We start from the raw sequence: 24472 nt of genomic DNA on the forward strand, positions 1-24472 counted from the left end.
TCCTATCAAGGGACTATTATCACCAATGGAGAGCACTGAATCTTATTCCCAGAGTGACTCCGACGTGACTCACCTCTTAAATGATCATGTCATTGTCACGGCAAGGAGAAACTTTGGATAGCAGAAAAAAACACCACTTGAGAAATCCAGAGCCTCCAGACCATTGCTGCATGACCAGATCCCCTCTGTGGGGCTCTTATTCCTCCCCCGTAATGTGAAGAGAGATCTGGTGACCCCTTTCAGACCTCCCATCAGTAAGATTCTGACACCTCGAGGCCTGTTGGAGAAGTATATGTTTGATGGGGTGGTCTGGTAAAGAAAAAAGGAGATGGTGTTGATTTTTTGGAAAGAAAATGAGAATACCTCATGTTATAAAAAATCAGTAATAATTCTCTTTATATATAGGAAAAGGTGAAATATTACCAAACCAGTGGTCACATCATAGATCAAAGAAGAGACCTAGTCAGCATGTCGAAGTTAGAGTGGAATTAAAGAGGAATATTTTTGGTATCATTATATAGGATCCAAGTGAAAACAATTGTGTTTCACATTTACTTTGAAATGTAAAACTTTGGAGATGTGCATGCATAATAGAAATTCCACTCCAAATGGAAGGACTTTCTTGTAAATCTGCATGGGTATCCTCGGTTATACTGGCCTTCTTTCTATTTCTGGGACATTCCAAAATCTTTCCCACCTCAGGGCCCTTGAGCATGATGTCCTGTCCTTCTGGGTTGCTTTCAGCTCAGCTGTAATGTCACTTCTTCAGGGAGTCCTGAAGAAGTCCTGAAGAAGATAGAATCCTATGCTCTTTCCTTCATAGCACATCAAGTACCGTGATCATCTCATTTAAATATTTGTTTATTGACCGTCTCTTCCATATATGTGGGGACAGGGACCACTGCTGCCCATTTCTGTACCCACAACACCTGGCAGTGGGTCTGCACACGATTGGTGTTGGGTAAATATCAGCATCTTGGGCATATAATTAGCACTTGCCAAATGTTTGTTAAAGGAATGAATGAAAACCACAAAAGGGTGTGAACTGAGGACTAGTCACCAGATAGGCAGTAACTTCCCCCAGTTCTTTAACCTCCTACAGTTACATACAAACATATGTATTTTTTCCCCTTTTTTCTTGGGTGATTTTTAAAATTGAAATTCAATTAGCCAGCATATAGTACCTCATTACTTTTTGAGATAGTGTTCAGTGGTTCCTGTATAACACCCAGTGCTCATCAGATCACGTGCCCTCCGTCATGCCCATCACCCTGTTACCCCACCCTCCCACCCTTCTCCCTTTCACAACCCTCAGTTTGCTTCCCCTAGTTCATTAGTTTTTTTTTTTTTTTTTTTTAAGATTTTATTTATTTACTTGACAGAGATCACAAGTAGGCAGAGAGGCAGGCACAGAGAGAGAGAGAGAGAATGAAGCAGGCTCCCTGCTGAGCAGAGACCCCGATGCGGGGCTCCATCCCAGGACCCTGAGATCATGACCTGAGCCGAAGGCAGAGGCTTTAACCCACTGAGCCACCCAGGTGCTCCCCGTAGTCCATAGTCTTTGATGGTTTGTCTTCCTCTATGGTTTCTTCCTATTCAGTTTTTCCTCCCTTCCCCTATAATCCTGCAATATTTCTTATGTTCCACATATGAATGAAACCATATGACAATTGTCTTTCTCTGCCTGACTTATTTCACTCAACATAATCCCCTCCAGCTCCATCCATGTCTATGTAAATGGTGGGTATTCATCCTTTCTGATGGCTGAGTAATATTCCATTATATATATGGACCACATCTTTATCCATTCATCCGTCGAAAGATATCTCTGTTCCTTCCACAGATTAGCTATTGTGGACATTGCTGCTATGAAAATTGGAGTGCAGGTGCCCCTTCTTTTCACTACATCTGTATTTTGGGGGTAAATACCCTGTAGAGCAATTGCTGGGTCATAAGGTAGTTCTGTTTTCAACTTCTTGAGGAACCTCCATACTGTTTTCCAGAGTGGCTGCACCAGCTTGCATTCCCACCAGTAGTGCAAAGAGGGTTCCCCTTTCTCCACAACCTCGCCAACATTTGTTGTTCCCTGTCTTGTTAATTTTAGCCATTCTAACTGTTGTGAAGTGGAGTCTCACTGTGGTTTTGATTTGTATTTCCCTAATGGCAAGTTGTCTGGAGCATTTTTTCATATGCCCTTTGGCCATATTACAAAGCTGTGATTACCAAGACAGCATGGTACTGGCACAAAAACAGATACAAAGATCTATGGAACAGAACAGAGAGCCCAGAAATGGACCTTCAACTCTATGGTCAAATAATCTTCAACAAAGCAGGAAAGAATATCCAATGGAAAAAGACAAACCCTTCAACAAATGGTGTTGGGAAAATTGGACAGCCACATGCAGAAGAATGAAACTGGACCATTCTCTTATAGCATACACAAAGAGAAACATGTATTTGTGTTGATTTTTTTTTGCTTGTTTTACGAAAAGGGTAATAATATACCCCCATGGCTCCCTTATAAATATGTCATGGGTATCATTTTGGTTCTAAATATTCTATCTATTTTTTTGAACTGCACCATGTTTCACGGTATTTACATGCCACAGGTTATTCTGTTAACCATGTAATCTTGTTTCCTAGGAAGAAAACTGAAGTTTATACTCCAGGGCCTTGCCCTTCTTATAGTTACTTCTAATGTTACCTTACCAAAGATCAAGGACACTTTGTAGTTTCCTTCATATTTTTCTATTCCTTTCTTGTTCAGCTTTTCTTAAGTATTTTACACTTCTTTTTGATCACTCTTGTGAATATGATAGTTTTTCCATTTCTGTTTGTACCTGGTTATCTACTCACTGATCAGGCCCAAATCAAAATTCAGCCTAATCAAGATATTGATTTCATAGTTTAAAAAAAAAACAGTATGCAGACTTTCATCAATCAAGAAAATATGGATCCTTCTGTTCTGAATTCTATGCCCGGCACTGATCTTACTGAATTCACTAGAATCCTTAAAAACAATTGAATAATTGTGACAATCGCAAGGATTCTTGTCTTGTTCCTGATTGTAATGAAGATTGATTTTCATTTCATCATTTTGTGTCACGTTTGCCATTGTTTTTTGGCAAATAGTCTTTATTTATTTAAATGATTTCCTTCTTTACTTTAGGATGTATACTAAGAAGGGCTACAGAACTTTGTCTACCGTCTTTCTCAATATCACAGCTTTGGTATCATTTATCAATATATTTTCTTTGTCAGAAATTTGTCTAAGTGCTGAATTGTAATGACTATGTCTAGGTTGCTGCCTCATTTGGTGCAAGCAAGCCTTGTGTGAGAACGTCTTTGTAACCTGTACTGGACAGCAACACTCTCTGTCCTACTTAATATTTTTAATTTGAAATTCCACTTTTTTGATGTTAATATTACCGTTCCTTCACTATCTTGTTTACATTTCCTTAGTGCCTCTTTTGTACCCTTTGTCTTCAAGCTTTTTTTAATTCTTCTTCTTCTTTTTAAACACAGAGCTGATATTTGTAACCTGGTCAGGAGACTTTTGCCTGTTTGCACTTAATTTAACAATTGCTAGATTTGATTCTAATTATGCCAGTTTATTTTTATTTTACTTGGTCATTTTCCCTTTTCCTGATTTTTGGTGGTTTGACAAGTTGTTATTTATTTTCTTTTCTCCCCTTGGGTAATTAAAGAATGCTTTTCTATGCTTCCATTACTCGTGTGGAGATGGTCCCTGTCCCAGTGCTCTTGGTCAAAGTCCTGAACTTCAAGAATAGAGATACAATCTTTAGCTGATAAAGAGAGTCCAAATGGAAGGCACACCTGCTGTTGGGCATATCTGGGATACCTGGCAGATAAAAGATAGTAGGACAACACTGAGAGCAAAGCTCAAGGATTCCAAGATGTCTTTCCCTGCTCAGGGTGAGAGACCGTCTTTGTGAATGTGTGAGTATTCAGAGATGATATCCATCCAGATATTTTGAGTCTGAGGGAAACAGCCAAACAGAAGGTCAGTGGAAACAGAGACTTGATGATGGCGAGGAGAAGAAGGACTGGTGAGCCCAGAAGCCAGCAGTCTTTGTCCATGGTTCTGAATGCATAGTGATAAAGCAAGTTTTCCAACATGCTAAGTACTTACCAAGGATTTGGAGAAACAGATGACATATGGGAAGAGAAAATCTAATAAAAGCCTAGAACTCAAAATACTGAACTCTCAGCAAAAGTTAGAACCTGGGTTACAGCCTTCAACGGTAAGCAAGTGCTCTCACTTCAGAGGGGGCCTCGTCCTTTTTGGAAGGGATAACAGGTGTGGGAATTGAGGGTTATTTTCATTAACCTGTCGCATCACTCTTTGGCCACTCTACAGTCTGTGAAGTCAGGGCCATGTTTGGGGAAGTTTTGCCAAGCAGGGTGTGGACCTCACCATGGCTGAATTCTGGAAGACCTGGCCCAGGCGAGGCTTTGGGTGTGACAATACAATCTCTGCAGTTTGCCCTTCTGTGATCTGTACATGAACTTCCGTGATATTTAAACTTTAGTCTTGCTGTGTACCTTTGGGTGTTTATGGACCTGTGGGTTCCATTTTATGATAATCACACCCCACTGGGTGCTGAGTGGGTGTGGGACAGTGTACAAGGAGGGGAAACCAGATGTGGACCTTTGTAGTTAGGCTTAAAGTAAGAATGGGTTTCACAGAAGAGGGAAGGTCCCAGCAAGTGAGGTGAGCTGCTTACTTTCACTCAAAAGGAAGAGTTCAAAAGGTACTTGGAGATGAGCTGTCTTTCTGAGGAAAGAAGGATGTGGTATAATCCTGGGGAGGAGGGACTTCAGGAAAACCATCTTTAGGATGTTTTGGTCATAGGCCAGAAATGTAGCATGTGGTGGAGGGGATGATGCTGGCCTCCTTGGCCTCTCAGATGAGCCCAGTGGAGAAGGCTAGGACACAGCCACTGGAGGCCGGAGGCCTTGGAGAGAGCTAGAGGGGGGGACCAATCTGGGGCTCACATCTGAGGAGGGCTTGGCAGTGTTTGGGCATTATTGGTCATGCTCTGAACCAAACCTGAAAGAAATCTCTTAAAATCATGTGTGGTGAGCCTTGTGGGATGTCCTCTCCATGTCACACCCAGAGTGCCCAGCATTCTGGCTTGAACGGGACTGAAAGTCCCATATCTGAGGAAACCCCTCAATTCTGAGCAAAACCCAGCACATCACACAGTCTCATTAATGTCCTTCGCATTCTTGGGAAACATATAAAACCATTTGGAAGACTCTAGGGGAGTTCATTAGATGATGAATAACCTACAGTTGGGGGGAAATTGACACACTCACACCTCCTCTGTTTCCTCTACGTGGAATTGCCCCTCCGTGTGTGTGTCCCCACACATGTGTGCATACAGGTGTTTGCCTGTGTGTATACCCGAGTATGTATGTATGTTTTCTGAAGACCACAGTACCCTGGAGTTGGCTTTGAAGGTTGGGGCCAGATCAGGCTGGGCTGAAATTATTGCTGAGGGTTGAGTCTGGGTACATCCTTCCTCTCTTCCTGGGGACACAGCCACCACTCTTGACTCCAGGTTCCCCGGTTTCCACACTGAAGGTAATGCTGCTGTTCTGGTTGGATCATCTTTTTGTTGCTTCCTCTCAGAGCTTCTGTCTGACATCCATCTCTATGGCCTATTGACTTTAGGGGCAGAGGCTTGATAGGTTCTAATCTGTGAACTGTGCTTACTAGTGGGGTCCTAGCCATCACAGTCTCTCACCCTTATACATGCAGACATTTCCGAAGATCCTATCCCCCTGCTTCATCCAAAAGAACCATGGGTTGTCCACTTTCTAGTAGTTGTAAGGTTCATTATTGACTAGAAAACCACTCACAGTTCATTCCTTATTCCTTGAGTCATCTGACCCAGAAGTTTCTTCAGAAGCAAGACCCATTGCTTTGTCTTGAGTTTCATCCTTACATGGCCAAGACCGAAATGCACAATAGTGATCTTGTTTGGAGGCATCAGAACAGCCTTACTTGCAATCTTCCTTAAATGATGGGGATAGATATATTGCTAGAAGGGATCAGTTTCTGGAATGGGACAGGAACACTCTGTGGGGGTCACGTGCTGGGTGGGTTCTTGTTTATTCTTCCCACAGGTGATTTTGGTACTCAGGGTTTGCTCGCATGCCCGTGACCCCCTCTGAACTATGCAGAAGGGGCTCAGATCCTGGTGCAAGGTTTTCTGTCCTATTTTGTATCTCTCATACCTAGGGAGAAATATTTTGCTTTTTACTGTCCATTACGAAGCTGGCAAAGAAAGATTCAGGTATCCTTCTGTATGTTCTTGCTGAGGCAGGAAAGTTGACTAACACTCTTCAGAAAGCTCTTCTCCAGGAAAAGTGGGAAATTGCCAGGTTGATTGGTTAAGTTTCAGCCCTGAGATGACGTGAGTATAATCCCTAATCACCCCAGCGTATTGCCTGGCATGTGGAAGACTCTGCTGTGGGCTGTGGGGAAGCAAGTATTGTTACAGGCTGTCTTGGCTATTTGAGGTTTTTCTTAACCATGAGATCTTCATACACTTATTTGCCTTTATCTTCAACACTATTTGCTTTTCTCCTTGGGCTTCATTCATTCTTTCAACGTAAAAGGAATATTGTAGAAGCCTTGGAAAATAATACACATCTTTACCGTAGCTTTTCTTAAAGGGGTGGTACAGGACTTTTAGAGTCTGCAGAAAGCTTTCTGAAATCCTCCTTGGACAGCTTTCCTCCTGCCCAAGATCTCCCTTCACGGATCTGCTAAACCGTGCTCTCCCTTCTCTGTGATGCGTATTTACCGCTCTCCCTTCTCTGTGATGTGTATTTACCGTTCCCTCCTTCCTATTGCCTTCTGCTCTTTCCTTTAGTCCCCTTCCTGAAAGCCTGCTTTCTTCCAAGACCCTCCCGGCTGCTTGAAGCCCCTGGGAAGTGGATCTGGTCTTATCTCTGGTTGCTTTTCCTTTGGAAAATTAGCATACTACCTGGATTCTGCAAATCAAAGAAGAAGAGGAGAACCCAGGAGACAACCGGATCTGCAAGGAGCCTTCCTCCTTTGGAAGGGAGTAGGTGGGGGAGGGAAGGCTGTAACATGCACTAATACTTTGTATCTCTAACACACACACACACACACACACACACACATTTAATCACATTCTTAAGATGAAGACATCTGATTCATAGGTGAATGTATGCAGTTCCCAAAGAAGGTGAGAAAAAAATTAATTGGAAATTTCTCTTATGGTTCTAGGAATTTGAAGCCTATGTTAATGCTTCTGGAGAACATGGAATTGTGGTTTTCTCTTTGGGCTCCATGGTCTCAGAGATTCCCGAGAAGAAAGCTATGGAAATTGCTGATGCCTTGGGCAAAATACCTCAGACAGTAAGAAGATTCCATACAATTCTATTTTCCCAAAAGTTGGAACCCCAGACTTCTAAGTATCGATGTTAATCCTATCAGTTGGACTTCTGGTTTGGGCTTCCCTGCTACTTCTCAATTATTAATCCCAAATTCTTTTTGCTATGTCACTCTCAACTATTCTTAAACCATGGTCTACTTCACTTGAAGGTCTCATTTTCTCTAAGAAACTCAAAAGTGTACTAAGGAGAATTTATTTTATTTTGTTAACTAATTATTTTGTAAATATTTTATTTTTTAAAGTAATCTCTATATCCAACCTGGGGATCAAACTCACAACCCCAAGATCAAGTGTCACATGCTTCAAGGAGAATTTATTTTAAAAATAAAGTCAACAGGATAATGTACGGGATAGTGTTTCTTCATATTACGTCGGAGTATTTCCACAAAAAGCTGCTGGATTCATTTCTTATATTTTTGCTTCTCTAATTCTACATTCACTCACTTTGTTAAGTAAACTTCCCCTTGAAGTGCAGAAAAGTGCAAAAATCATAACTGTACAGCTTGATGAATTTGCATAAATACACAGAGTGTTACCAGTCCCCAAAGCCTTCCTAGTCACAATACCTCCCCAGCCTCGCCAAGGTTATGTTCATTCAGAGGATGCCGCCTTCCAGCTACTACACGGATGTTTCTGAATTGTTGTGTTCCTTAAACTCTGTTCTTGTTTCTGCAAGGTCCTGTGGCGGTATACTGGCACGCCACCACCAAATCTTGCGAAGAATACAATACTTGTCAAGTGGCTGCCCCAAAATGATCTGCTTGGTATGTGGGCAATGTAAGAGCCTATTGAGCCAGAGCGATTCCATCCATTAAACTATGACCTTGAGTGACTTTGTTGTTTATACAGTAAAACTTAAACTGTCCCTCTCCTCCTCTCCCCGAGGGGACTTACTTAAAAACAAGTCCCAGAAACTAGTCCCAGGTAACAAAGCCCAAATACAAGGGTGGGTCAGGCCAGGTGGAGGTATCCAATCAGTGGGGGTGCATATTGTCTCGCTAGCTACCAAGGAGAGTAGGCCCTGCCTTTTGGGCGTCAATTCTGACCAAGGTGATAGGCTAGTTCAAATATCTACTACAGGGTACATTGTAATTCAGTTGGTTCAGTTAGTCACTTTTGTGTGACCTAGCATGATTGTGCAGTGCAGCTTTCTCTGTGTGTTACAATCTCATTTGCCACCTGTGCGTGGCCAGGTCCAACCACATGGCCTTTGCCCTTAAAAGCTACTCTGTAAGGCAGAGAGATGTCGCCTCTTTGCAAGAGATGGCCCTGGCCAGTCAGTTTGATTCTTGATGCTTGGTGCGAAATAAAGCTTTGCTTGACCTTCGCTTTGTATCAGTCTCACTCGTTTGACCATGGACCCAATAGGCAGGATGTGGTGTGTAGGTCAAACCCAAGTGAAATTAACAAAGTGGCTTGTGCAGGGCTGTTCTAAAGGATTATTTAGCTGGAAAATATTATGGCCAGAGTATTCCACATTGCCTTTTATCCAGTGGGGCATCTCAACCCACATTTTCCTCAGCAGACTTCTGCTGAGGAGCCCCATGTGGATGGCACTGAGGCTTTCAGAACCTAGACAGTGTTAGACTGAGAAACTCGCTGACTCGACTCCTAACATCCCTCCCTGCTTTGCCTCTCAGGTCACCCGAAGACTCGTGCTTTTATCACACATTCTGGCTCCCATGGCATATATGAGGGAATCTGCAACGGAGTTCCAATGGTGATGCTTCCCTTGTTTGCTGATCAAATGGACAATGCAAAGCGCATGGAGACCCGGGGGGCTGGAGTGACCTTGAACGTCCTGGAAATGACTTCCGAAGATTTAGCAAATGCCCTGAAAACTGTCATCAGTGACAAAAGGTAAGAGAAAAGGTACAGAGGGATACTACCTGTATTTTGGCCATCTCATTCACAGCAATATTCAAATGTGAAAATAAACACATAAAAACTCAATTTATAAGTAAGATGATTTGGGGATTATTATTATTCATTTTATAAAAGAATGCATTAATTCCTATTATTTAATTCCTATTATCTTTGAAATGATTTTAAATATTATTTCCCTCAGTAGGATTAAAACTTCAATTTATTAAAAAATACAGTCACCAAGTAGACATCTAATCTGTGAGTTCCTGCAGAGAGAAATATTCCATTATAAGAAGCATAGTGTCCATAAGATAAAAATAAACCAGGACAGCTGTCCTTAGAAGGACAGCTCTCTCTAGCACCAAAGCCCGGGAGAAACTTTGTTTCAAAAGTTTATAAATCAAAGTATAAACTTTGATTTATAAATCATGGGGATTTATAAATGGGATGGGGTCATGTGATATCACAGACAAAGGCTTATAATAAAAGCAAAGATAAGTCTGTTTAAATGTGGCTCTGAAAACAATTCGAGAGGCAAAGCTATCAGATCAAATGATCTCTGCATGACATTTATTGTATTGCTGTCACATTCCTTAGTAACAAACAGGCTGGCCAAAACCTTATGGGAAGAAGTGACGGCCAGGGGTGGACTTGATCCAACAATTAACGTGTGCATGTGAGTGCCTGTACACGCGTGTGTGTGTCTGTGAGAATGTCAGGAGTCTTGACCCGTAGTTGCTTCATTTTGAAAGAGATGTCATTTGGAGGGTCAGATGTGAAAAGACTGGAATGTGTTCAGACGGGATGGGACACCGCGCGGGGTGACATGGTGAGCCTGGGCAAGGAAAAAGGGGAAAATGGGGCGCCAATGGATGAAAAAGAAAAGTCAACGAAACCCGCTCCCCCATGGGTAAATGCCCAGCATGCCCAGAGCAGCGGGTGGCATCCCTCCATTCTGATGGGCCTCTTCTGACAGCCCAGCAGCCGTACTACTGCCACGTTGAAGGCAGGGAAAACCTGACTTCTCTCCCCGTGTCGACAAAACTCGTTCTGGAGATATGCATTAGTAGTACAATTTTGATCTTCTGTTGAGTGGTACAGAAAATGACCTGGAGCCTACAAATGACTTGGTGGAACTTCTCTTATTTATTTTTAAATCCTTCATCAATAAGCTTGAGTTACCAGCGAACTTCATCTATTTGCTTGGGAGTCATCTCTGCCTAACTGTGAATCTCCATGTTCCCAGCATGCCAAGCTGGGACAGGAAATAAAGACAAATGGAAACCTTCTGAACACCAGATGATGCAACCAGGCCATAACCGGCACTCAGTAAATGGTGGATGAATGAAGGAAAGTTCTAGAAAATCTATCTTTTTAAGAAAAGATACACATAAAAGGAAGATGTTTAATAAGACTTATGGCCAAATATGATTACACAGTACAATAATGTGTCCAAATATAATGACATATATAATGACATAATCGCTCCTGAGGAAGAGTGTCTTACTCTGGTCTTTCTTCTCCTTTCCCTTTTGTCCCCCTCCTCCTCGGTCTCTTTCTTCTTCTAGAGCATCCACACTAAGGGTCGAAGCATTGAACCCAGTTTGGATTTAAATGTTCTGATTCAGCTAGCCACACTGCCCCAAATCAACAAAAATCTGTTTTGTTGAGCAGGCTGCATAGATGCAGCCTCGTGCTAACGCTAGACTTGGATGGTGTGGTTGTCACCAATGCGGAAGTAGGCCACCCCCTTGCAGAAGGCACTTCCAAACCGCTTCTGGTTTGACTAGATGGGATTGTTTAACTCTGTGAAAAGCAGAACCGCTCATAATTTCTGACACACCCTTTTATTTCTTTCTCTTATTGTAAAAAAGTATCTAATTTCCTACAGAAATATCAAGAAAAAGAAAAAAAGACAGGAGGAAGCAAGATTCAGATAATTTCGTATCATAATTTTGGCCTCCAGTTTTCTTTCTACATTTTTTTTAAGTTTCAGAGATAAAGACCAGTGTGTGTGTGTGTGTGTGTGTGTGTGTGTGTGTGTGTGTGTGTTTGCATTTTCTGTCTATAATGGAAACTCATTTCCTCTGCCAAGGTTAGCCTTCCCAAACATAGCGAGCCTAAAGGGAGGATGGTTCATTGAGACCAATGTTCCAGACACTCACATAACTGTCTCTATGTTTAGCTATAAGGAGAACATCATGCGTCTGTCCAGGCTGCACAAGGACCGCCCCATCGAGCCCCTGGACCTGGCTGTGTTCTGGGTGGAGTTCGTGATGAGGCACAAGGGGGCCCCACACCTGCGCCCAGCAGCCCATGATCTCACCTGGTACCAGTACCACTCATTGGACGTGATCGGCTTCCTCCTGGCCATTGTGCTGGGTGTTGTCTTCATTGCTTATAAATGTTGCGCCTGGGGCTGCCGGAAGTGCTTTGGAAAGAAAGGACGAGTTAAGAAATCTCATAAATCCAAGGCACACTGAGAAGGGGGTGGGGAGTGAGTTGACCCAAAGTTGCAACTAGACACAATGTTAAATTCATATTCTGCTTATTAAACAAATGCTTAGCCCGGAGTGAGATATCCCTGAGTGGTTTTTCAAAATAAAAACAATCTAATTGGTAGTCACACCTACAGGTAGAGATCTTGAAAGGTTTCTGCCCCCTTTAGTATTGTTAATCTGGACTACTCTTGTCCTCATTCAAATGACTTGCCAGAGGGTCAGACAGGTCCTTCCTGCACTTTGCATTAATTTTCTTACTTAGGAGTGAGGACTGTTTGGGGAGCACAGGTTTCAGAGGTTCCCACATCCCCAGCCTGCAACCCGGGAAGATGGTTCTAACATTATCGTCTGGCTTCTGGAAATTTTGTGAATGTTGCCATCCTAACTTAAGGTCCTAACTTAAGCTTGTGCTTCGCAGAAGGCACTTGTATTTAAAGAAGGATACATTTGTTTATTTCCAGGGCCATAGGGCCTTGCACTTGAAATAATGAACCCTGTCTGATTTCTGACTTTAGGGGAAAGAATGATGTGTGAAATTGATGAATGGTGTGTTCAAGAGGTTAATCAATGTTTGTGGCAAATGGATCTCATTTGAGAAAAACCCGAAGCAGAGTGTCTCACAAGTGTATTTTCTCTGATGTTTTGAACAATTGAAAATAGTAATAAATTCTCATAAATTATATCTCTTAGGTGTTCTTCTCTTCATTTTTGTTGCATTTCTCGGGGGGCTACATGTACTGATTGTAAAAATAAACCATGATTATGACAAATTAGAAAAACAGAGGTGCACGCATACACAAGAAAATGAAAATCTGGTAATCTTGTTCCCCAGCAATAACTTCAGTTGCTATTTTGGCAAATGTGTTTACTTACAAAATACTGCAGCTACACCAAGCATATCTAGCACTTTTCAACTCTCTTTCTCACTTCACTCTACTGGGAATGCCCTCCCCACACTTTTCTATAACATTTATTGCATTTTTCATGTCCAAGAAGTTAATCATTGCATGCATATGGCAGGACTTATTTAACCAAGACCTCTGGGTGGATTCATTTGTATTTTCTGCTATAAAAGAGCCCTCTTTGAACAGCCCAGTGGTTAGGTCTTTGTACATCTTCATGACTGTCTCCATCAAGTCGATGGTTATGGTATGCCTGGGTTCCCTTGAGGCAAGGATTCCAGGGAAAGTAGCTTATTTGGTAAGTGAAGGAAACCCTGATATGGGAGTGGGGAATGGGATTAGCAGTGAGGGACTCCAAGAAGCTGATCTGCTGTGGGTGGCTGGAGCCGAATCTCTCTTTCGATGCTGGGGGCCAATGTAAGACGTCAGACTTATCCCACCTTAGCAGGAAGCCAAGTCCTGGGCTCTCTGAGCATTTGTTGTGTCTGTGACCGGCTGCTCCCAGGTTGTGTTAATTTCCCTTCGCTTCCAGTCAGCCCCAAGTGTGGGCAAGGGGACCCTAAAAGCCAAAAAGAGCCCCCAGGAGAGAAAGTGAGGTGTGGCATTGGAGGCAGCCCCTTGGGCCCTAAGGCAGAAGGACACAGGGATCTGGGTGGGGCACCGCAACCTTGCTGCCCTGAGCAGATAGATGGCTTGAGTTATTTGCAAACTGCACTCAGAGAGGGGCTATCCGTGTGTGGGAGAGCCAGTTTCCTGCACCCTTTTTGGTGTAAAGTAATATCTTGAAGGAAAGTATCAGTTGGGAGATGAGCCATGGGATCTGGTTTTAAATTTTTTTTTTTAAAGATTTTATTTATTTATTTGACAGAGAGAGATCACAAGTAGGCAGAGAGGCAGGCAGAGAGAGAGAGAGAGAGGGAAGCAGGCTCCCTGCTGAGCAGAGAGCCCAATGCGGGACTCGATCCCAGGACCCTGAGCTCATGACCTGAGCTGAAGGCAGCAGCTTAACCCACTGAGCCACCCAGGCGCCCCCTGGTTTTAAATTTTTTAAAAAAAGATTTATTTATTTTAGAGAGAGAGTGGGGAGGAAAGAGAGAGAAAGACGACCAGCTGAAGGAGGGGGCGAGGGAGCGGGAGAGAGAATCTCTAATGGACTCCCCACTGAGCACAGAGCACAGAACACAGAGCACAGAGCACAGAGCCCAACAAGGGATTCAATCTCACAACCCTGAGATCATGACCTGAGCCGAAACCAAGAGCTGGACACTCAATTGACTGTGCCACCCAGGCACCCTGGGGTCTTGTTTTAAATGTGCTTTTATTACTATTGTTATGTCAAAGTTTTTTGTTTGTTTGTTTAAATTTTAGGAGTAATTTGTGTTTCTTTTTTGGAGACTGTACTTGGCCTGTCTTCCTATGGGCTATATTACCCCAAGGGTTTGTTCAGAGAGTTTACTGCATTAATGAGAATATCGTTCTGACCTGTACCGTATTTTCTCCACTTGTTCTGTGCCTTTAATTTTGCTCACACTTCTGTGTGTTTGTTGCTTTGTGGTTTGTATCACACATAACAATTTTAAATGTGCAGACTTCAAACTGGAGCTGTGGTCCCATGGATAGGTAGTTTCTCCTGAACCCAGCCCCATTTATTCCCTCCCTTGGCTGCTTTTGGGAAGCTGTTCTTGCCAGATCCCTCCCCACATCTTTGAGCCCTACCGGGACTCACAGACTACATCCACCGTCCCGCAAGGCCCTTCTTGGTCCACCCAGGGACCAGCTCCCAGGCTCCCTGCTGCCCCCACCTCTCTGGACCTGAGCTGCATGGGGCTCCACCAGCCTGTGCTTCTTCACACTTTGATTTCTCTGGTCCCTATGTCTTCTTTTTGGAATATCCTAAGCAAAAAGGGGGACTTTTTGTAAGGAGGCAGACTTCCTAAGGACGTGGGGCTCATGGCCAGGCCTCAATGGTGCCAAGAGCCTCTCTTGCCTGGCCCGGTCCCCATACACTCTGGGTGCCTGCCCTACTCTTCCTTCTCCTCTTGGTCTTGACTGTTCTTCAGTCCTCAAGATCGCACAGGACCATGGAAGACTGACCAGAGTCTCTGTTACCCAGAAGGGAAGAATCTGATTGGTCCAGATCAGGCGTCTACTCCCGGTCATCCAATCAGGAATGTTGAGGGAGGTATTACACAGGGAAAATATAGCCACAGGGAGCCCTAACTGACCCCAAGGGTCAGGGAAGAGGGAGCTTAGTGAGTTGGGGAGATGTTCCCAAGTGTGTCCACTATATACGTACGTTGCGTCCATTTTTTTTTTTTTTCACTTCCTGCCTTGGCACTTTCATGCATTTAAACCCACAGTTTTTTACAATTCAGTTTTTTCCAATTTTCAAAGTAGCTCCCATAGAAGGTGGGAAGCTCAGTTGAATGACAGCAGCTTCGAGTGACTGATTTCGTGGATGGATTATATGGGAGTCAAATATTACTGTCCTAATCTGAAGGAAACAAACAAACAAACAAACCCTGAAAAGTGTTTTTATGTCCAAAAACCAAGCAGAACCCACTTCTTTCTACTCGATCTTGTGGTCTCAGTGTCTTCTCTAGATACTGTGTTAGGGGGGCTTCTCACTTTTTGCCATGGCTTACACACTCCTTAGGTATGCAACCAAAAATGGCTCCTTTCTCCTCCCTTCCTGATGGCTACCCTTCCCTATGCGACTGGGCATGGGAGGGATCCATTTCCCCACTCCCTCGGGACCTAGCTGGCCTGTGACCTGCATTTGGCTAGCAGCATGTGGTAGAGGGGGCAGGGGCCAGTCCCAAGTGGAGGCCCCAGGAGGCCTTCCTGTTCCTGCTCACTCTTTTAGAAGCCCATCTCCTTGCTGTGAGAACAGCCTGGGCTAGCCCTGCTGTGGGATAGACATGGGACCCAATCACCCTAGCCACTCAGCCAACAGCTAGCCAATTGCTGGCCTGCCAATCTTGGGGGACCATCCATCACCAGCCAGCCCTCACCGAGCCCACCAGCTAACTGCAGGTGCATGAGTGAATCCATGGATGGATATGCCCCAGATCAACAGAACTGGCTGGTAGATTTATGAACAATAATTAAGAGTTGTTTTTAGTCATTAAGCTCTGAGGTGGTTTTTTACACAACAATAGCTAACTGATACATTTCGTCCTATCTCTTAATCCACAGTCTTTCATGTGTTTGGTCTTTAGCCTGTCAGAGGACACAGGTGTCCTACCCACCTCCATATTCACCACTACATGGAGAGCCATGTCAGCTGTACACAACAGGTAGGCAGGTAGGGTCTGTGGAATAGAATGGCAACCATACCATTTAAGTGATCTTGGAGGAGAATTGCTGGCCCAGAGGGTGGTGGGAGGAGGTAGGGCAGAGGTAGCTACGAAAGAGGGTTGGGTGATAACTGTCTTCTTGCGCCTGTTCCATGCTGGTCGTTTTGTCACCAAAGGGCAGAGGGAGGAACCACACAGGGATTTTATGGGGAAGAAGAGGTTGGCATTATGCCGGGGAAGCTCATCTTCTAAACATCCAGTTTCAGTGAAGTAGAAATGGGCTAGGAAGGGTAATGAGGACCCTGGTATCAGAGGTGTCCAAGCAGAGGCGGAGGAACTTCCTCTCAGGAGGGTGGACAGACTTTGAGTGGGAATTTTAACTAAGCAGTCTTGGACCTAGGTGGCTCTGAGTCTTGTTCTGCTGCCCTGTAATGCGTAGAAAGGTTTCCAAAGGCCAATATTTCATTGCTCAGACTCTCGATCTGACCTGACTCACAGCTACAACTGACAGGGGAATCCTTGGGCCCTACTTTTGGTTCAGGGAAATAGGGTTTTTGCCCTCTCACCTGTCCTAGAGGTGCTTCATCTAAGTATTCTGTCAATGGGAACCCCATTCCCCATCTGGTAATCTGTCCAGTCCCTGGGGAGGAAGAGTCCTTTTCCCAGGACTCCTCTGTGACCCACCCCACCCCAACTGCCCTGACCACATCTTCCCACCCCGAAGTCCTATGACCACATGTTGGAAGAAGTCACCTAGAAGATGTGACTGCCGGTTGACCCATGAGCTGGGCCTGGGAAATTGAAGGCTCCCCATCCCCTCTCCTGTCCTTGGAATGAGGGTTCTGCTTGCCTTTCCCACTCCCAGAGCCTGTTCCAAGGACACAGCCCTGAGGTGCTGATATGGTGTTGAGGCCACCTTGATGGTATATGTGACTGAACCTACTAAGGCCTCGGAATAAACTCTTCAGATGCAGTTGGCAGGTGCAAGGATCCACAGTCTTGATGCTTCCCAAGAGAATCACTGCATGTGAGTTTCTTGCTTATTAAAACTGCCATCTACCAACCCTGGAGTGACCTTTCTTGGGCCTCCCCCTGCCTTCTGAGTGCAGGGGCCAGGAAGCTCCCATGGAGCTTGCAAACCATCAGTGCATCCCCAGGAGACATGGTGGCGAATCACCCCCACTATCACCGTGCCCCTTTCCCAAAGAGGCCACCATACTTTACCACACACATGAGTAAGAAAATCATTTAATGACAACATAATGTGGCACTTTAATCACAGGGCCCTGTGCACTCCTCAAAGCCCTCACTTGAGAAAGACTCAGGAAGGCAGTTAGATCTCAAAGTTCCAAAGGTCTGCTACCTAACGGTGATGATTCTAATGAAACCCTCCCACCCTGCCAGGGGACCCATTCCTTATCCACAGCACGGCGGAGAAGCCAACTACCCCCACTTCTTCGGCAACCCCTCCTGCTATTATTCCCATTACCATTGATGTGTATTAGGCAAAGAACAGGGGTTTTTCTTGTGGTATATTTTTGTTCCATCCAGGAGAGGTCTCTGAGGAAAGGTCAGTATTTGGGTCCATGTGTAGCTCTTAAAAGGATTCCCAGGAGGGAAAGAGCACAGGACTGATCTGGGAGTGTTCAGCTCTCCATTTGGACATCTGTGTTGTTTGCCAACCCTTAAGAAGCTGCTGATGTTGCAAGAGCCCCTTGAAAGGAGCAATGGGGGCAGCTGAGGTGGATTTCTCATTAATCATTAGTTTAAGTTCAAGAGAAGAGAGAGGAAGGGTCCTTCTTAACAAGTGTATTTGTTAGCTACTGCAGTGTAACAAATGACACTGATTTAGTGGCTTAAAACAACACCCATCTATTACCACACAGTTTCTGTGGGTCAGGATTCAGGGTGGAGACAGTCTCACAGGCTGCATTCAAGGTGTGGACAGGACCACATCCTTTCAGTTCTCTTCCAAGTTTTTGTGGTTGTTGCAGAATCCAGTTCCTTGTGGTTGTAGGACTGAGTCCCTCACTTTCTTGCCACATGGCTCCTTCCTTTGGCAATTTGTCACACTGTTTCCATTTCGAGGCTAGTGTGAGAATCCTCTCCAGGCTTGTATAAGATCATGTGATCATGGGAGTGGTTTCCTGTTGCCTATGCCACTGTCCACTGCTTAGAACGTGGGTCTAACCAAGTCATGGTTCTGCCCACACTCAAGGGGAGAGTCTTATACAGGGCGTGACTCACTGGGGGTCATCTCAGGGTGTGTTGATACACAGACTATTTTACAAATTTGGTCTTAGAGGAGCTTGAGGAAGAGATGACAGAAGCAGCCATAGACTCAACTGAGGACCCATCAGAGGAAACAGAAGACCTGGAACCTCTGGAACCAGATGACAGAGGCAAGAAAGTTGGCCCCACCCCTGCATTCCTGCCTCTTCCCCATGCCCACCGCTCAGTCCTGGCCACCAACTCTCTGGGAGCGGGTCCTAGCCTCAGTCTCAGTTTCTCCTTCTGCACAGTGGACAGGGAGGCCCGGCTCCATTGCGGGGGCAGCTGGAGCTGCAGCAGGGCAGTGTTGGGAAGGCCTGGGCATGGAGCCCTCCTGGGATGGCCCTCTCAGCACCCCAGCTGTGCCACCTTGTCTCAGGGACTTTCCAGCAAGTCATGAACCTCCTCAACATCATGGACAGTGGGTCAGCAAAGACGGACACCGCCGGGACAGGTCCTGACATGCGGAAGATGCTGGCTTCAGTGATCATCACAGACAAGGCCACCACAGAGCCATCCGTAGTGATGAATGCTCTCATCCGCTGCCTGCAGGTGCCAGAGGTAAGGCCTGCCTGCCCCCCGACACCTGCCCCCCGGAGCCCTGCCCTACTTGTGGCTGCCTGCACAGCCAGCCACCGCTCAGCACACCTTACTGACCACGGCGGGCGTGGGGCCAGGTGCTGAGGCTCAGAGGTGGGAGAGACTATGAGGTTCTCACTTGGAGGACCAGCAGGGGCTGTCATAATGTTTAAAAGCTGCCTTATTCTTTTTTTAAATCATTATTATATTAGTTACCATGCAGTGTGTCATTAGTTTTTTTTTTTTAAAGATTTTATTTACTTATTTTTTTTTTAAAGATTTTATTTATTTATTTGACAGAAATCACAAGTAGATGGAGAGGCAGGCAGAGAGAGAGAGAGAGAGGGAAGCAGGCTCCCTGCCAAGCAGAAAGCCTGATGCGGGACTCTATCTCAGGACCTGAGCCGAAGGCAGTGGCTTAACCCACTGAGCCACCCAGGCGCCCTTTATTTACTTATTTGACAGAGAGAAATCACAAGTAGTCGGAGAGGCAGGCAGAGAGAGAGAGAGGGAAGCAGGCTCCCTGCTGAGCAGAGAGCCCGATGCGGGACTCGATCCCAGGACCCTGAGACCATGACCTGAGCCGAAGGCAGCGGCCCAACCCACTGAGCCACCCAGGCGCCCCGTGTCATTAGTTTTTGATGTTGTGTTCCAAGATTCATCATTTACATATAACACCCAGTGCTCCATGCAATCTGTGTCCTCCTTAATACCCATCATAGGCTCACCTATCCCCCACCCCCACCCCTCTGCAACCCTCAGTTTGTTTCTCCAAGTCTATTCTGACACAGCGGGTTTGGGTTTGGAAGCCATGGTCCACAGGCAAAGGTTTGCAGTAGAAAAGCAGGCTCCTGGGCTGAGTTCTTTGCTCTCTGTAGTAATTGGCTCAACCTGGGAAGGGCTGTCTCTCCAGGACCTGCAAGGCCCCAAGATGTCAGGAGATATAAAAAAGTGTAAGTACAGGATTAATACCCAGGCTGTCATCGGTGATAAGTGGCAATAAATAGCCAATAAACAGGTGTGCATGTTTTAAAAATGAACACGTTTCAAAGATTTGTTATTCATTAACTAGTGAAGGCACCAGCAAAATGTTAAAATCTGGTAAGAAGAATGTTTTACTCACAGAGATTTATATTCTTTGCCAGACAAAACTCATTTATGTTGCAATGAACAGGAATAATTTTTGTTGTTATGGAGGAAACATTTGCATCGTTATCAGTTTCCTGTGACTGAGCTTCTAGCCCCATGGAGCCCTAACCTAACCTAGAGGATCATGGGAGATCAAGGACACGCTCTCCTTGAGGCACTATAACCCAGACCTCCTCGGGGGCCTGTTTGACACTAGCTTCTAAGTCTTGGACAATTTTTGTCTTGTTGACCATAAATGTTCTCCAGAGAGTCCTCTTGATCACAGATAAGGCTGGTCTTGTAACTGATCTGGCTGTTTATGTAGGGGCTGCAGGAGTATTAATTAAGAACTCAGGCCTCAGTGGGTTAAGCCTCTGCCTTCAGCTCAGGTCATGATCCCAGGGTCCTGGGATGGATGCCCGCATTGGGCTTTCTGTTCAGCAGGGAGCCTGCTTCCTCTCCACCCCACTCTCTTTCTGTCTCTCTGTCTACCTTTGATCTCTCTGTCAAATAAATAAATAAAAATCTTTTTTTTTTTTTAGACTTTATTTATTTATTCGACAGACAAAGATCACAAGTAGGCAGAGAGGCAGGCAGAGAGAGGAGGAAGCAGACTCCCTGCAGAGCAGAGAGCCTGACGTGGGGCTCGATCCCAGGACACTGGGATCATGACCTGAGCTGAAGGCAGAGGCTTTAACCCACTGAGCCACCCAGGTGCCCCAATAAATAAAAATCTTAAAAAAAGAAAGAAAGAAAGAAAGAAAGAAAGAAAGAAAGAAAGAAAGAACGAACGAACTCAGGCCTCCCTGAGTTCTCTTTGAAAACCTAGAGCACATGTTCTCAACGGGGATGATACTGTCCTGAAGTAGATAAAATGGGTTCTGGGTGGGAGGAGGCATGAAGAAAACCTTACCTTCTTATGTATAAAGCATGGACATGTATATGGCTCGTAAACAGACACGTAATATATTGGTGGTATTAAGGTTTCATGGTGGGGGAGGGGGAAATTAGAAAAATAGGTCTAAGAAGGATCTTTAGGGAGCAGTTAAAAAAAAGAAGATTGCAGGACACCCATCCAGGGCCAGGCGGTACTGGACAGGCAAGGCCTTACAACTTTCTCCCTTTTAGTGGTTTTTGTGAGGAATCTCTGATCGGGCTGTAGGATTGTTGGTTATTTGCTATGCTAAGACCAGGCAAACAAGGCCAAACTCTCTGGAGCAGATTTCACTAGGACAACATATCCATTTGGGTGAATTCCTTTCTTCTTGAGGTGCCCACATTTTCCAAGGCCTCTGGGCTGTTGGGAAGTGGCCACCCTACCACCCAAGAGCGGGGGCCATCCTCCAAGGGCTTTGCAGGCCGTGGCCCACATTCATCCTTTAAGTGTGGCTCATCACACTTGATTAAGTACGAGTTATTCTCCAAGGCAGATCTGCAGGTGTGGCCTGGGTTGTACTAAGCCAGGTGGTTTAACATGGTGATAAGGCTATCTAGGAATCAAAGTAGAGTAAGAGGCACACTTCCTGGCCTCAGGTGTTCCCTCACGAGGGCAAAGGGTAGGGCAGATGCTTTCTTGGACTTTTGGGGACCCCTCCTGGTATCTCCATGTGTTCTGAGCCCCATCCTACAGAGGCCTCATTACAGAGGCACGTGGATCAGAACATGGCCTGTGGTTTGGCCTCAAATTCCAGCCCCTCTTCCAGTCCTCTCAACAAAGGCTAGATCTCTTGGGAGCCAGCCCCCACCCTTAGAGGCTTCCCGAGTCACCTCATTAGCATAACAAAGGACACTTTAAAAACTCTCAACTCTGAAAATGCTAAGAGTTTTAGGAGGTCTGTGCTAGAAATGGACAAAGATCAAATATACATATCTTATAAATCATGGGTACATGGGAGGAGGGCCGTTGGAGGGAGCCGATGGAGGACTGTGCTGGGTCTGTCCCAGCACCGTCTTGGGCTCCGTGGCCCAAGTCTGGCATCTTGCCACTTGCCATACTTGCTTCTCAGATTTCTACTCAGCGCAAAGTCAACATTTACAACATCCTCCAGGAGATCATTCAGCAGGAGGGGGAGCTGGAGGAACAGGGAGTCCAGAGGCTGGTCACCATCGCCTCCAAGGAAATGAGAGAGACCCTGGAGGTAGGAGAGCCCGCTCACAATGCCCCCCCACCTCCCCCATCCCCAACCCACCCAGGGGCTGGGCCCTGGTACGTAGGGCCTGGGACACGCAAGGCCCTTGTCCAGGGACCTCAGGGGTCAAGAGGAGGCTGAACCCGAGGAGCGCACGGGGCTGGAGCAGTTGTGGAGCGGGAGGGTTTTTGTGGAGCCCCACGTCCCTCTCCCGTCCCTGGCAGGAGGATGGTGATGTGAAGGCAGAGGTGGCCAGTGACACGCTGGTGGCTCTGTCCCGAAACCACTTCAGCATGGTCATGTACGAGCTGCAGCACCACCTGAAGCCCCTCAACCTCACGGATGAATTTGTCATCATCACCTTGGCCAAGCTGGCCAATGGCAACGGTAGGCCCCGTGGTGGCCCGGCGCCCCCTGCTGGTCTCCGCCTCTCTGTTCTCGGACCAACCCCTTCCTCTCTTTTCTACTGTCTAAATTTCTCTTTGTAATTCTGGTTAGTTAACACCCAGCGTTATACTAGTTTCAGGTGTACAAGAGAGCGGTTTAGCAATTGCACGCATCTCGTGGTGCTTGTCCCGACGGGAGCACTCCTTACTCCCTGTCGTCACCAATTCCACAGCCCCTCCCTCTTTTCTTATCTTGCTCCTGCATTCCTTTTTTCCCTTTCCCTGTGTCTCCCGCCGCTGTGAAGATTCTCTGTGTCCCTGCCTCTTGTTTCTGTCTCTTTATTCCCCTGTCATTCTTTCTTCAAAGCTTTCTCCTCTTGGGCTCCCCCTTCATTCCACAAGCAGGTGCCGAGCTCCTGCTCCAGGCAGGGCTGTGGCCAGTGCTGGATGAGGGGCCGTGTCCCGCCCTATAAAGGTCTGTAAACAAGTCAACAAGAAAATCGATGATTATCATATGAGGTGAGGGATGGGAAGAGAACAGTCTGGTGGGTCTCTGAGATCAGGAGGAGGGAAGGGACCTCACCTCTGGGGGGGTCTCCCTGAGGTAGCAACATTTCAGTTGTGACCTGAAGGGATGAGAGGATGGTAACTGTGTGGAGAACCAGATATGCCTCATGTGCAAAGGCCCTGAGGCAGGAAAAGGCTTGGTTTCTCTGCAGAACTCAGGGAAACTGTGGTTATAGTTAGGGTGAGGGGGAGATGGGGTAAAGAGGGGTTGGAGAGGCTGTAGGGCCTGGTGTAAGTCTGGACTTCATTCGAGGGCCCTGGAAAGCTGTTGAGGGTGTCAAAGCGGCAATTGCCTTGTGGAACAAAGGTTCTGGGAAGACCTTTCTTGCTGTTGTGTGGACAGAGAAGGGAGAAGAGGTGTGTATCTGAGAGGCATTGGTGGCTCAGGCTGGGGCAAATTTGGGGAGTAGTGGATAGAGGGGAGACATAAACAAGACTCCAATCGATGGGATGATGAGATGTGTGCCCAAGGTGAAGGAATAAGTGGGAGGAGCCGCGGATGTCTCCCGGGCCTCAGGTTTGAGCAGCTGCCTCTACAGTGGATGCATGGAGCTCACATGCACAGGGGACCTCCAAAGAATGAGGACAGCGTCCAGTTGGTGTGTGGATGCAGAGCTAGAGGGGAGGTAGAGGGATCTTCTTTGCAGGGTCCTTAGCGTGCAGGTAGTGCCCAAGCCACCCATGCCCGCGGAGCGGACGCAGAGAGAGGGGAGGAGAGGCCAGCACCTGGCCCAGGGAAGCCCAGCCCAGGGAGAGAGCTGGCAGGGGCTTGGGGACAGTGTGGGTCATGGAGACTGTGAGGACAGTGACTCAGGAAGGGGCCAGGGGCCAGCATGTCCCATTTCGCACTGGCTCTGGTCACATGGGGCCGGACAGATGGAGAGAGATGGCGGAGAGGCAGTGGGGCTGGGTGGACTTGCCACTCCGAGGGGGCAGCCGGATGGGCTAGGCCTGGGGGGAAGTGGGGAAGGGTGGTTCTGTCCCTCCATAATCCCTCCTCTCTCCCAGTCCAATTCTTGGTTTCCTTCCTCTCTCTCTTCTTCTGGTCCCTCTTTCTCACTGGCTGTTTCCTGGTTTCTTCCTTCATCCAAGGACATTTGTGGGACACCTAAAGAGCCAGGCATCTACCAGCAGAGCCCCACTAAGTCTCCCCTCCCCACCTTCCTGATCTGCCCACTCTTCCCTGTAGCCCCGTCTGGGTTTCTTCTGACTCCTTGTCCCCGGCTCCTTCCCCCTACACCTGTTGCTAGCGTCCTCTTTTCCTGTAGCACCGACTTGTGCTGTTTCCTGCGGCCCTGGTGGCATGCTCTGCCCCCGTGGGGACTGGAGGCGGCAGACCATGGGCTCATCCTCTCTGCCTTGCCCCTGCTGACCTGGCCCTGCTCCC

At 46.3% G+C, this 24472-nt stretch overlaps 2 protein-coding genes across 5 annotated transcripts in view; both read left to right on the forward strand.

The window, feature by feature from the left end:
• The window catches only part of LOC132013660 (UDP-glucuronosyltransferase 1-6-like), a 46092-nt gene extending 33586 nt beyond the window's left edge, over nt 1–12506 (forward strand). For all 4 annotated transcript variants that reach the window (XM_059393760.1, XM_059393761.1, XM_059393759.1 and 1 more), the window contains exons 2-5: nt 7289–7420; nt 8134–8221; nt 9098–9317; nt 11509–12506. In XM_059393760.1, coding sequence (XP_059249743.1) covers nt 7289–7420; nt 8134–8221; nt 9098–9317; nt 11509–11806 — 738 coding nt within the window. In that variant the 3' untranslated portion in view covers nt 11807–12506. The remainder of the gene's footprint in view (nt 1–7288; nt 7421–8133; nt 8222–9097; nt 9318–11508) is intronic.
• Nucleotides 12507–17519: 5013 nt separating this feature from the next.
• The window catches only part of MROH2A (maestro heat like repeat family member 2A), a 43647-nt gene continuing 36694 nt past the window's right edge, over nt 17520–24472 (forward strand). The window contains exons 1-6 of the mRNA XM_059392722.1: nt 17520–17595; nt 17810–17818; nt 18329–18427; nt 18676–18857; nt 22010–22141; nt 22357–22519. Of these exons, the coding sequence (XP_059248705.1) occupies nt 17520–17595; nt 17810–17818; nt 18329–18427; nt 18676–18857; nt 22010–22141; nt 22357–22519 (661 nt within the window). The remainder of the gene's footprint in view (nt 17596–17809; nt 17819–18328; nt 18428–18675; nt 18858–22009; nt 22142–22356; nt 22520–24472) is intronic.

This window comes from Mustela nigripes, chromosome 3 (genome assembly GCF_022355385.1).
Source record: "Mustela nigripes isolate SB6536 chromosome 3, MUSNIG.SB6536, whole genome shotgun sequence".
Lineage (NCBI taxonomy): Eukaryota > Metazoa > Chordata > Mammalia > Carnivora > Mustelidae > Mustela > Mustela nigripes.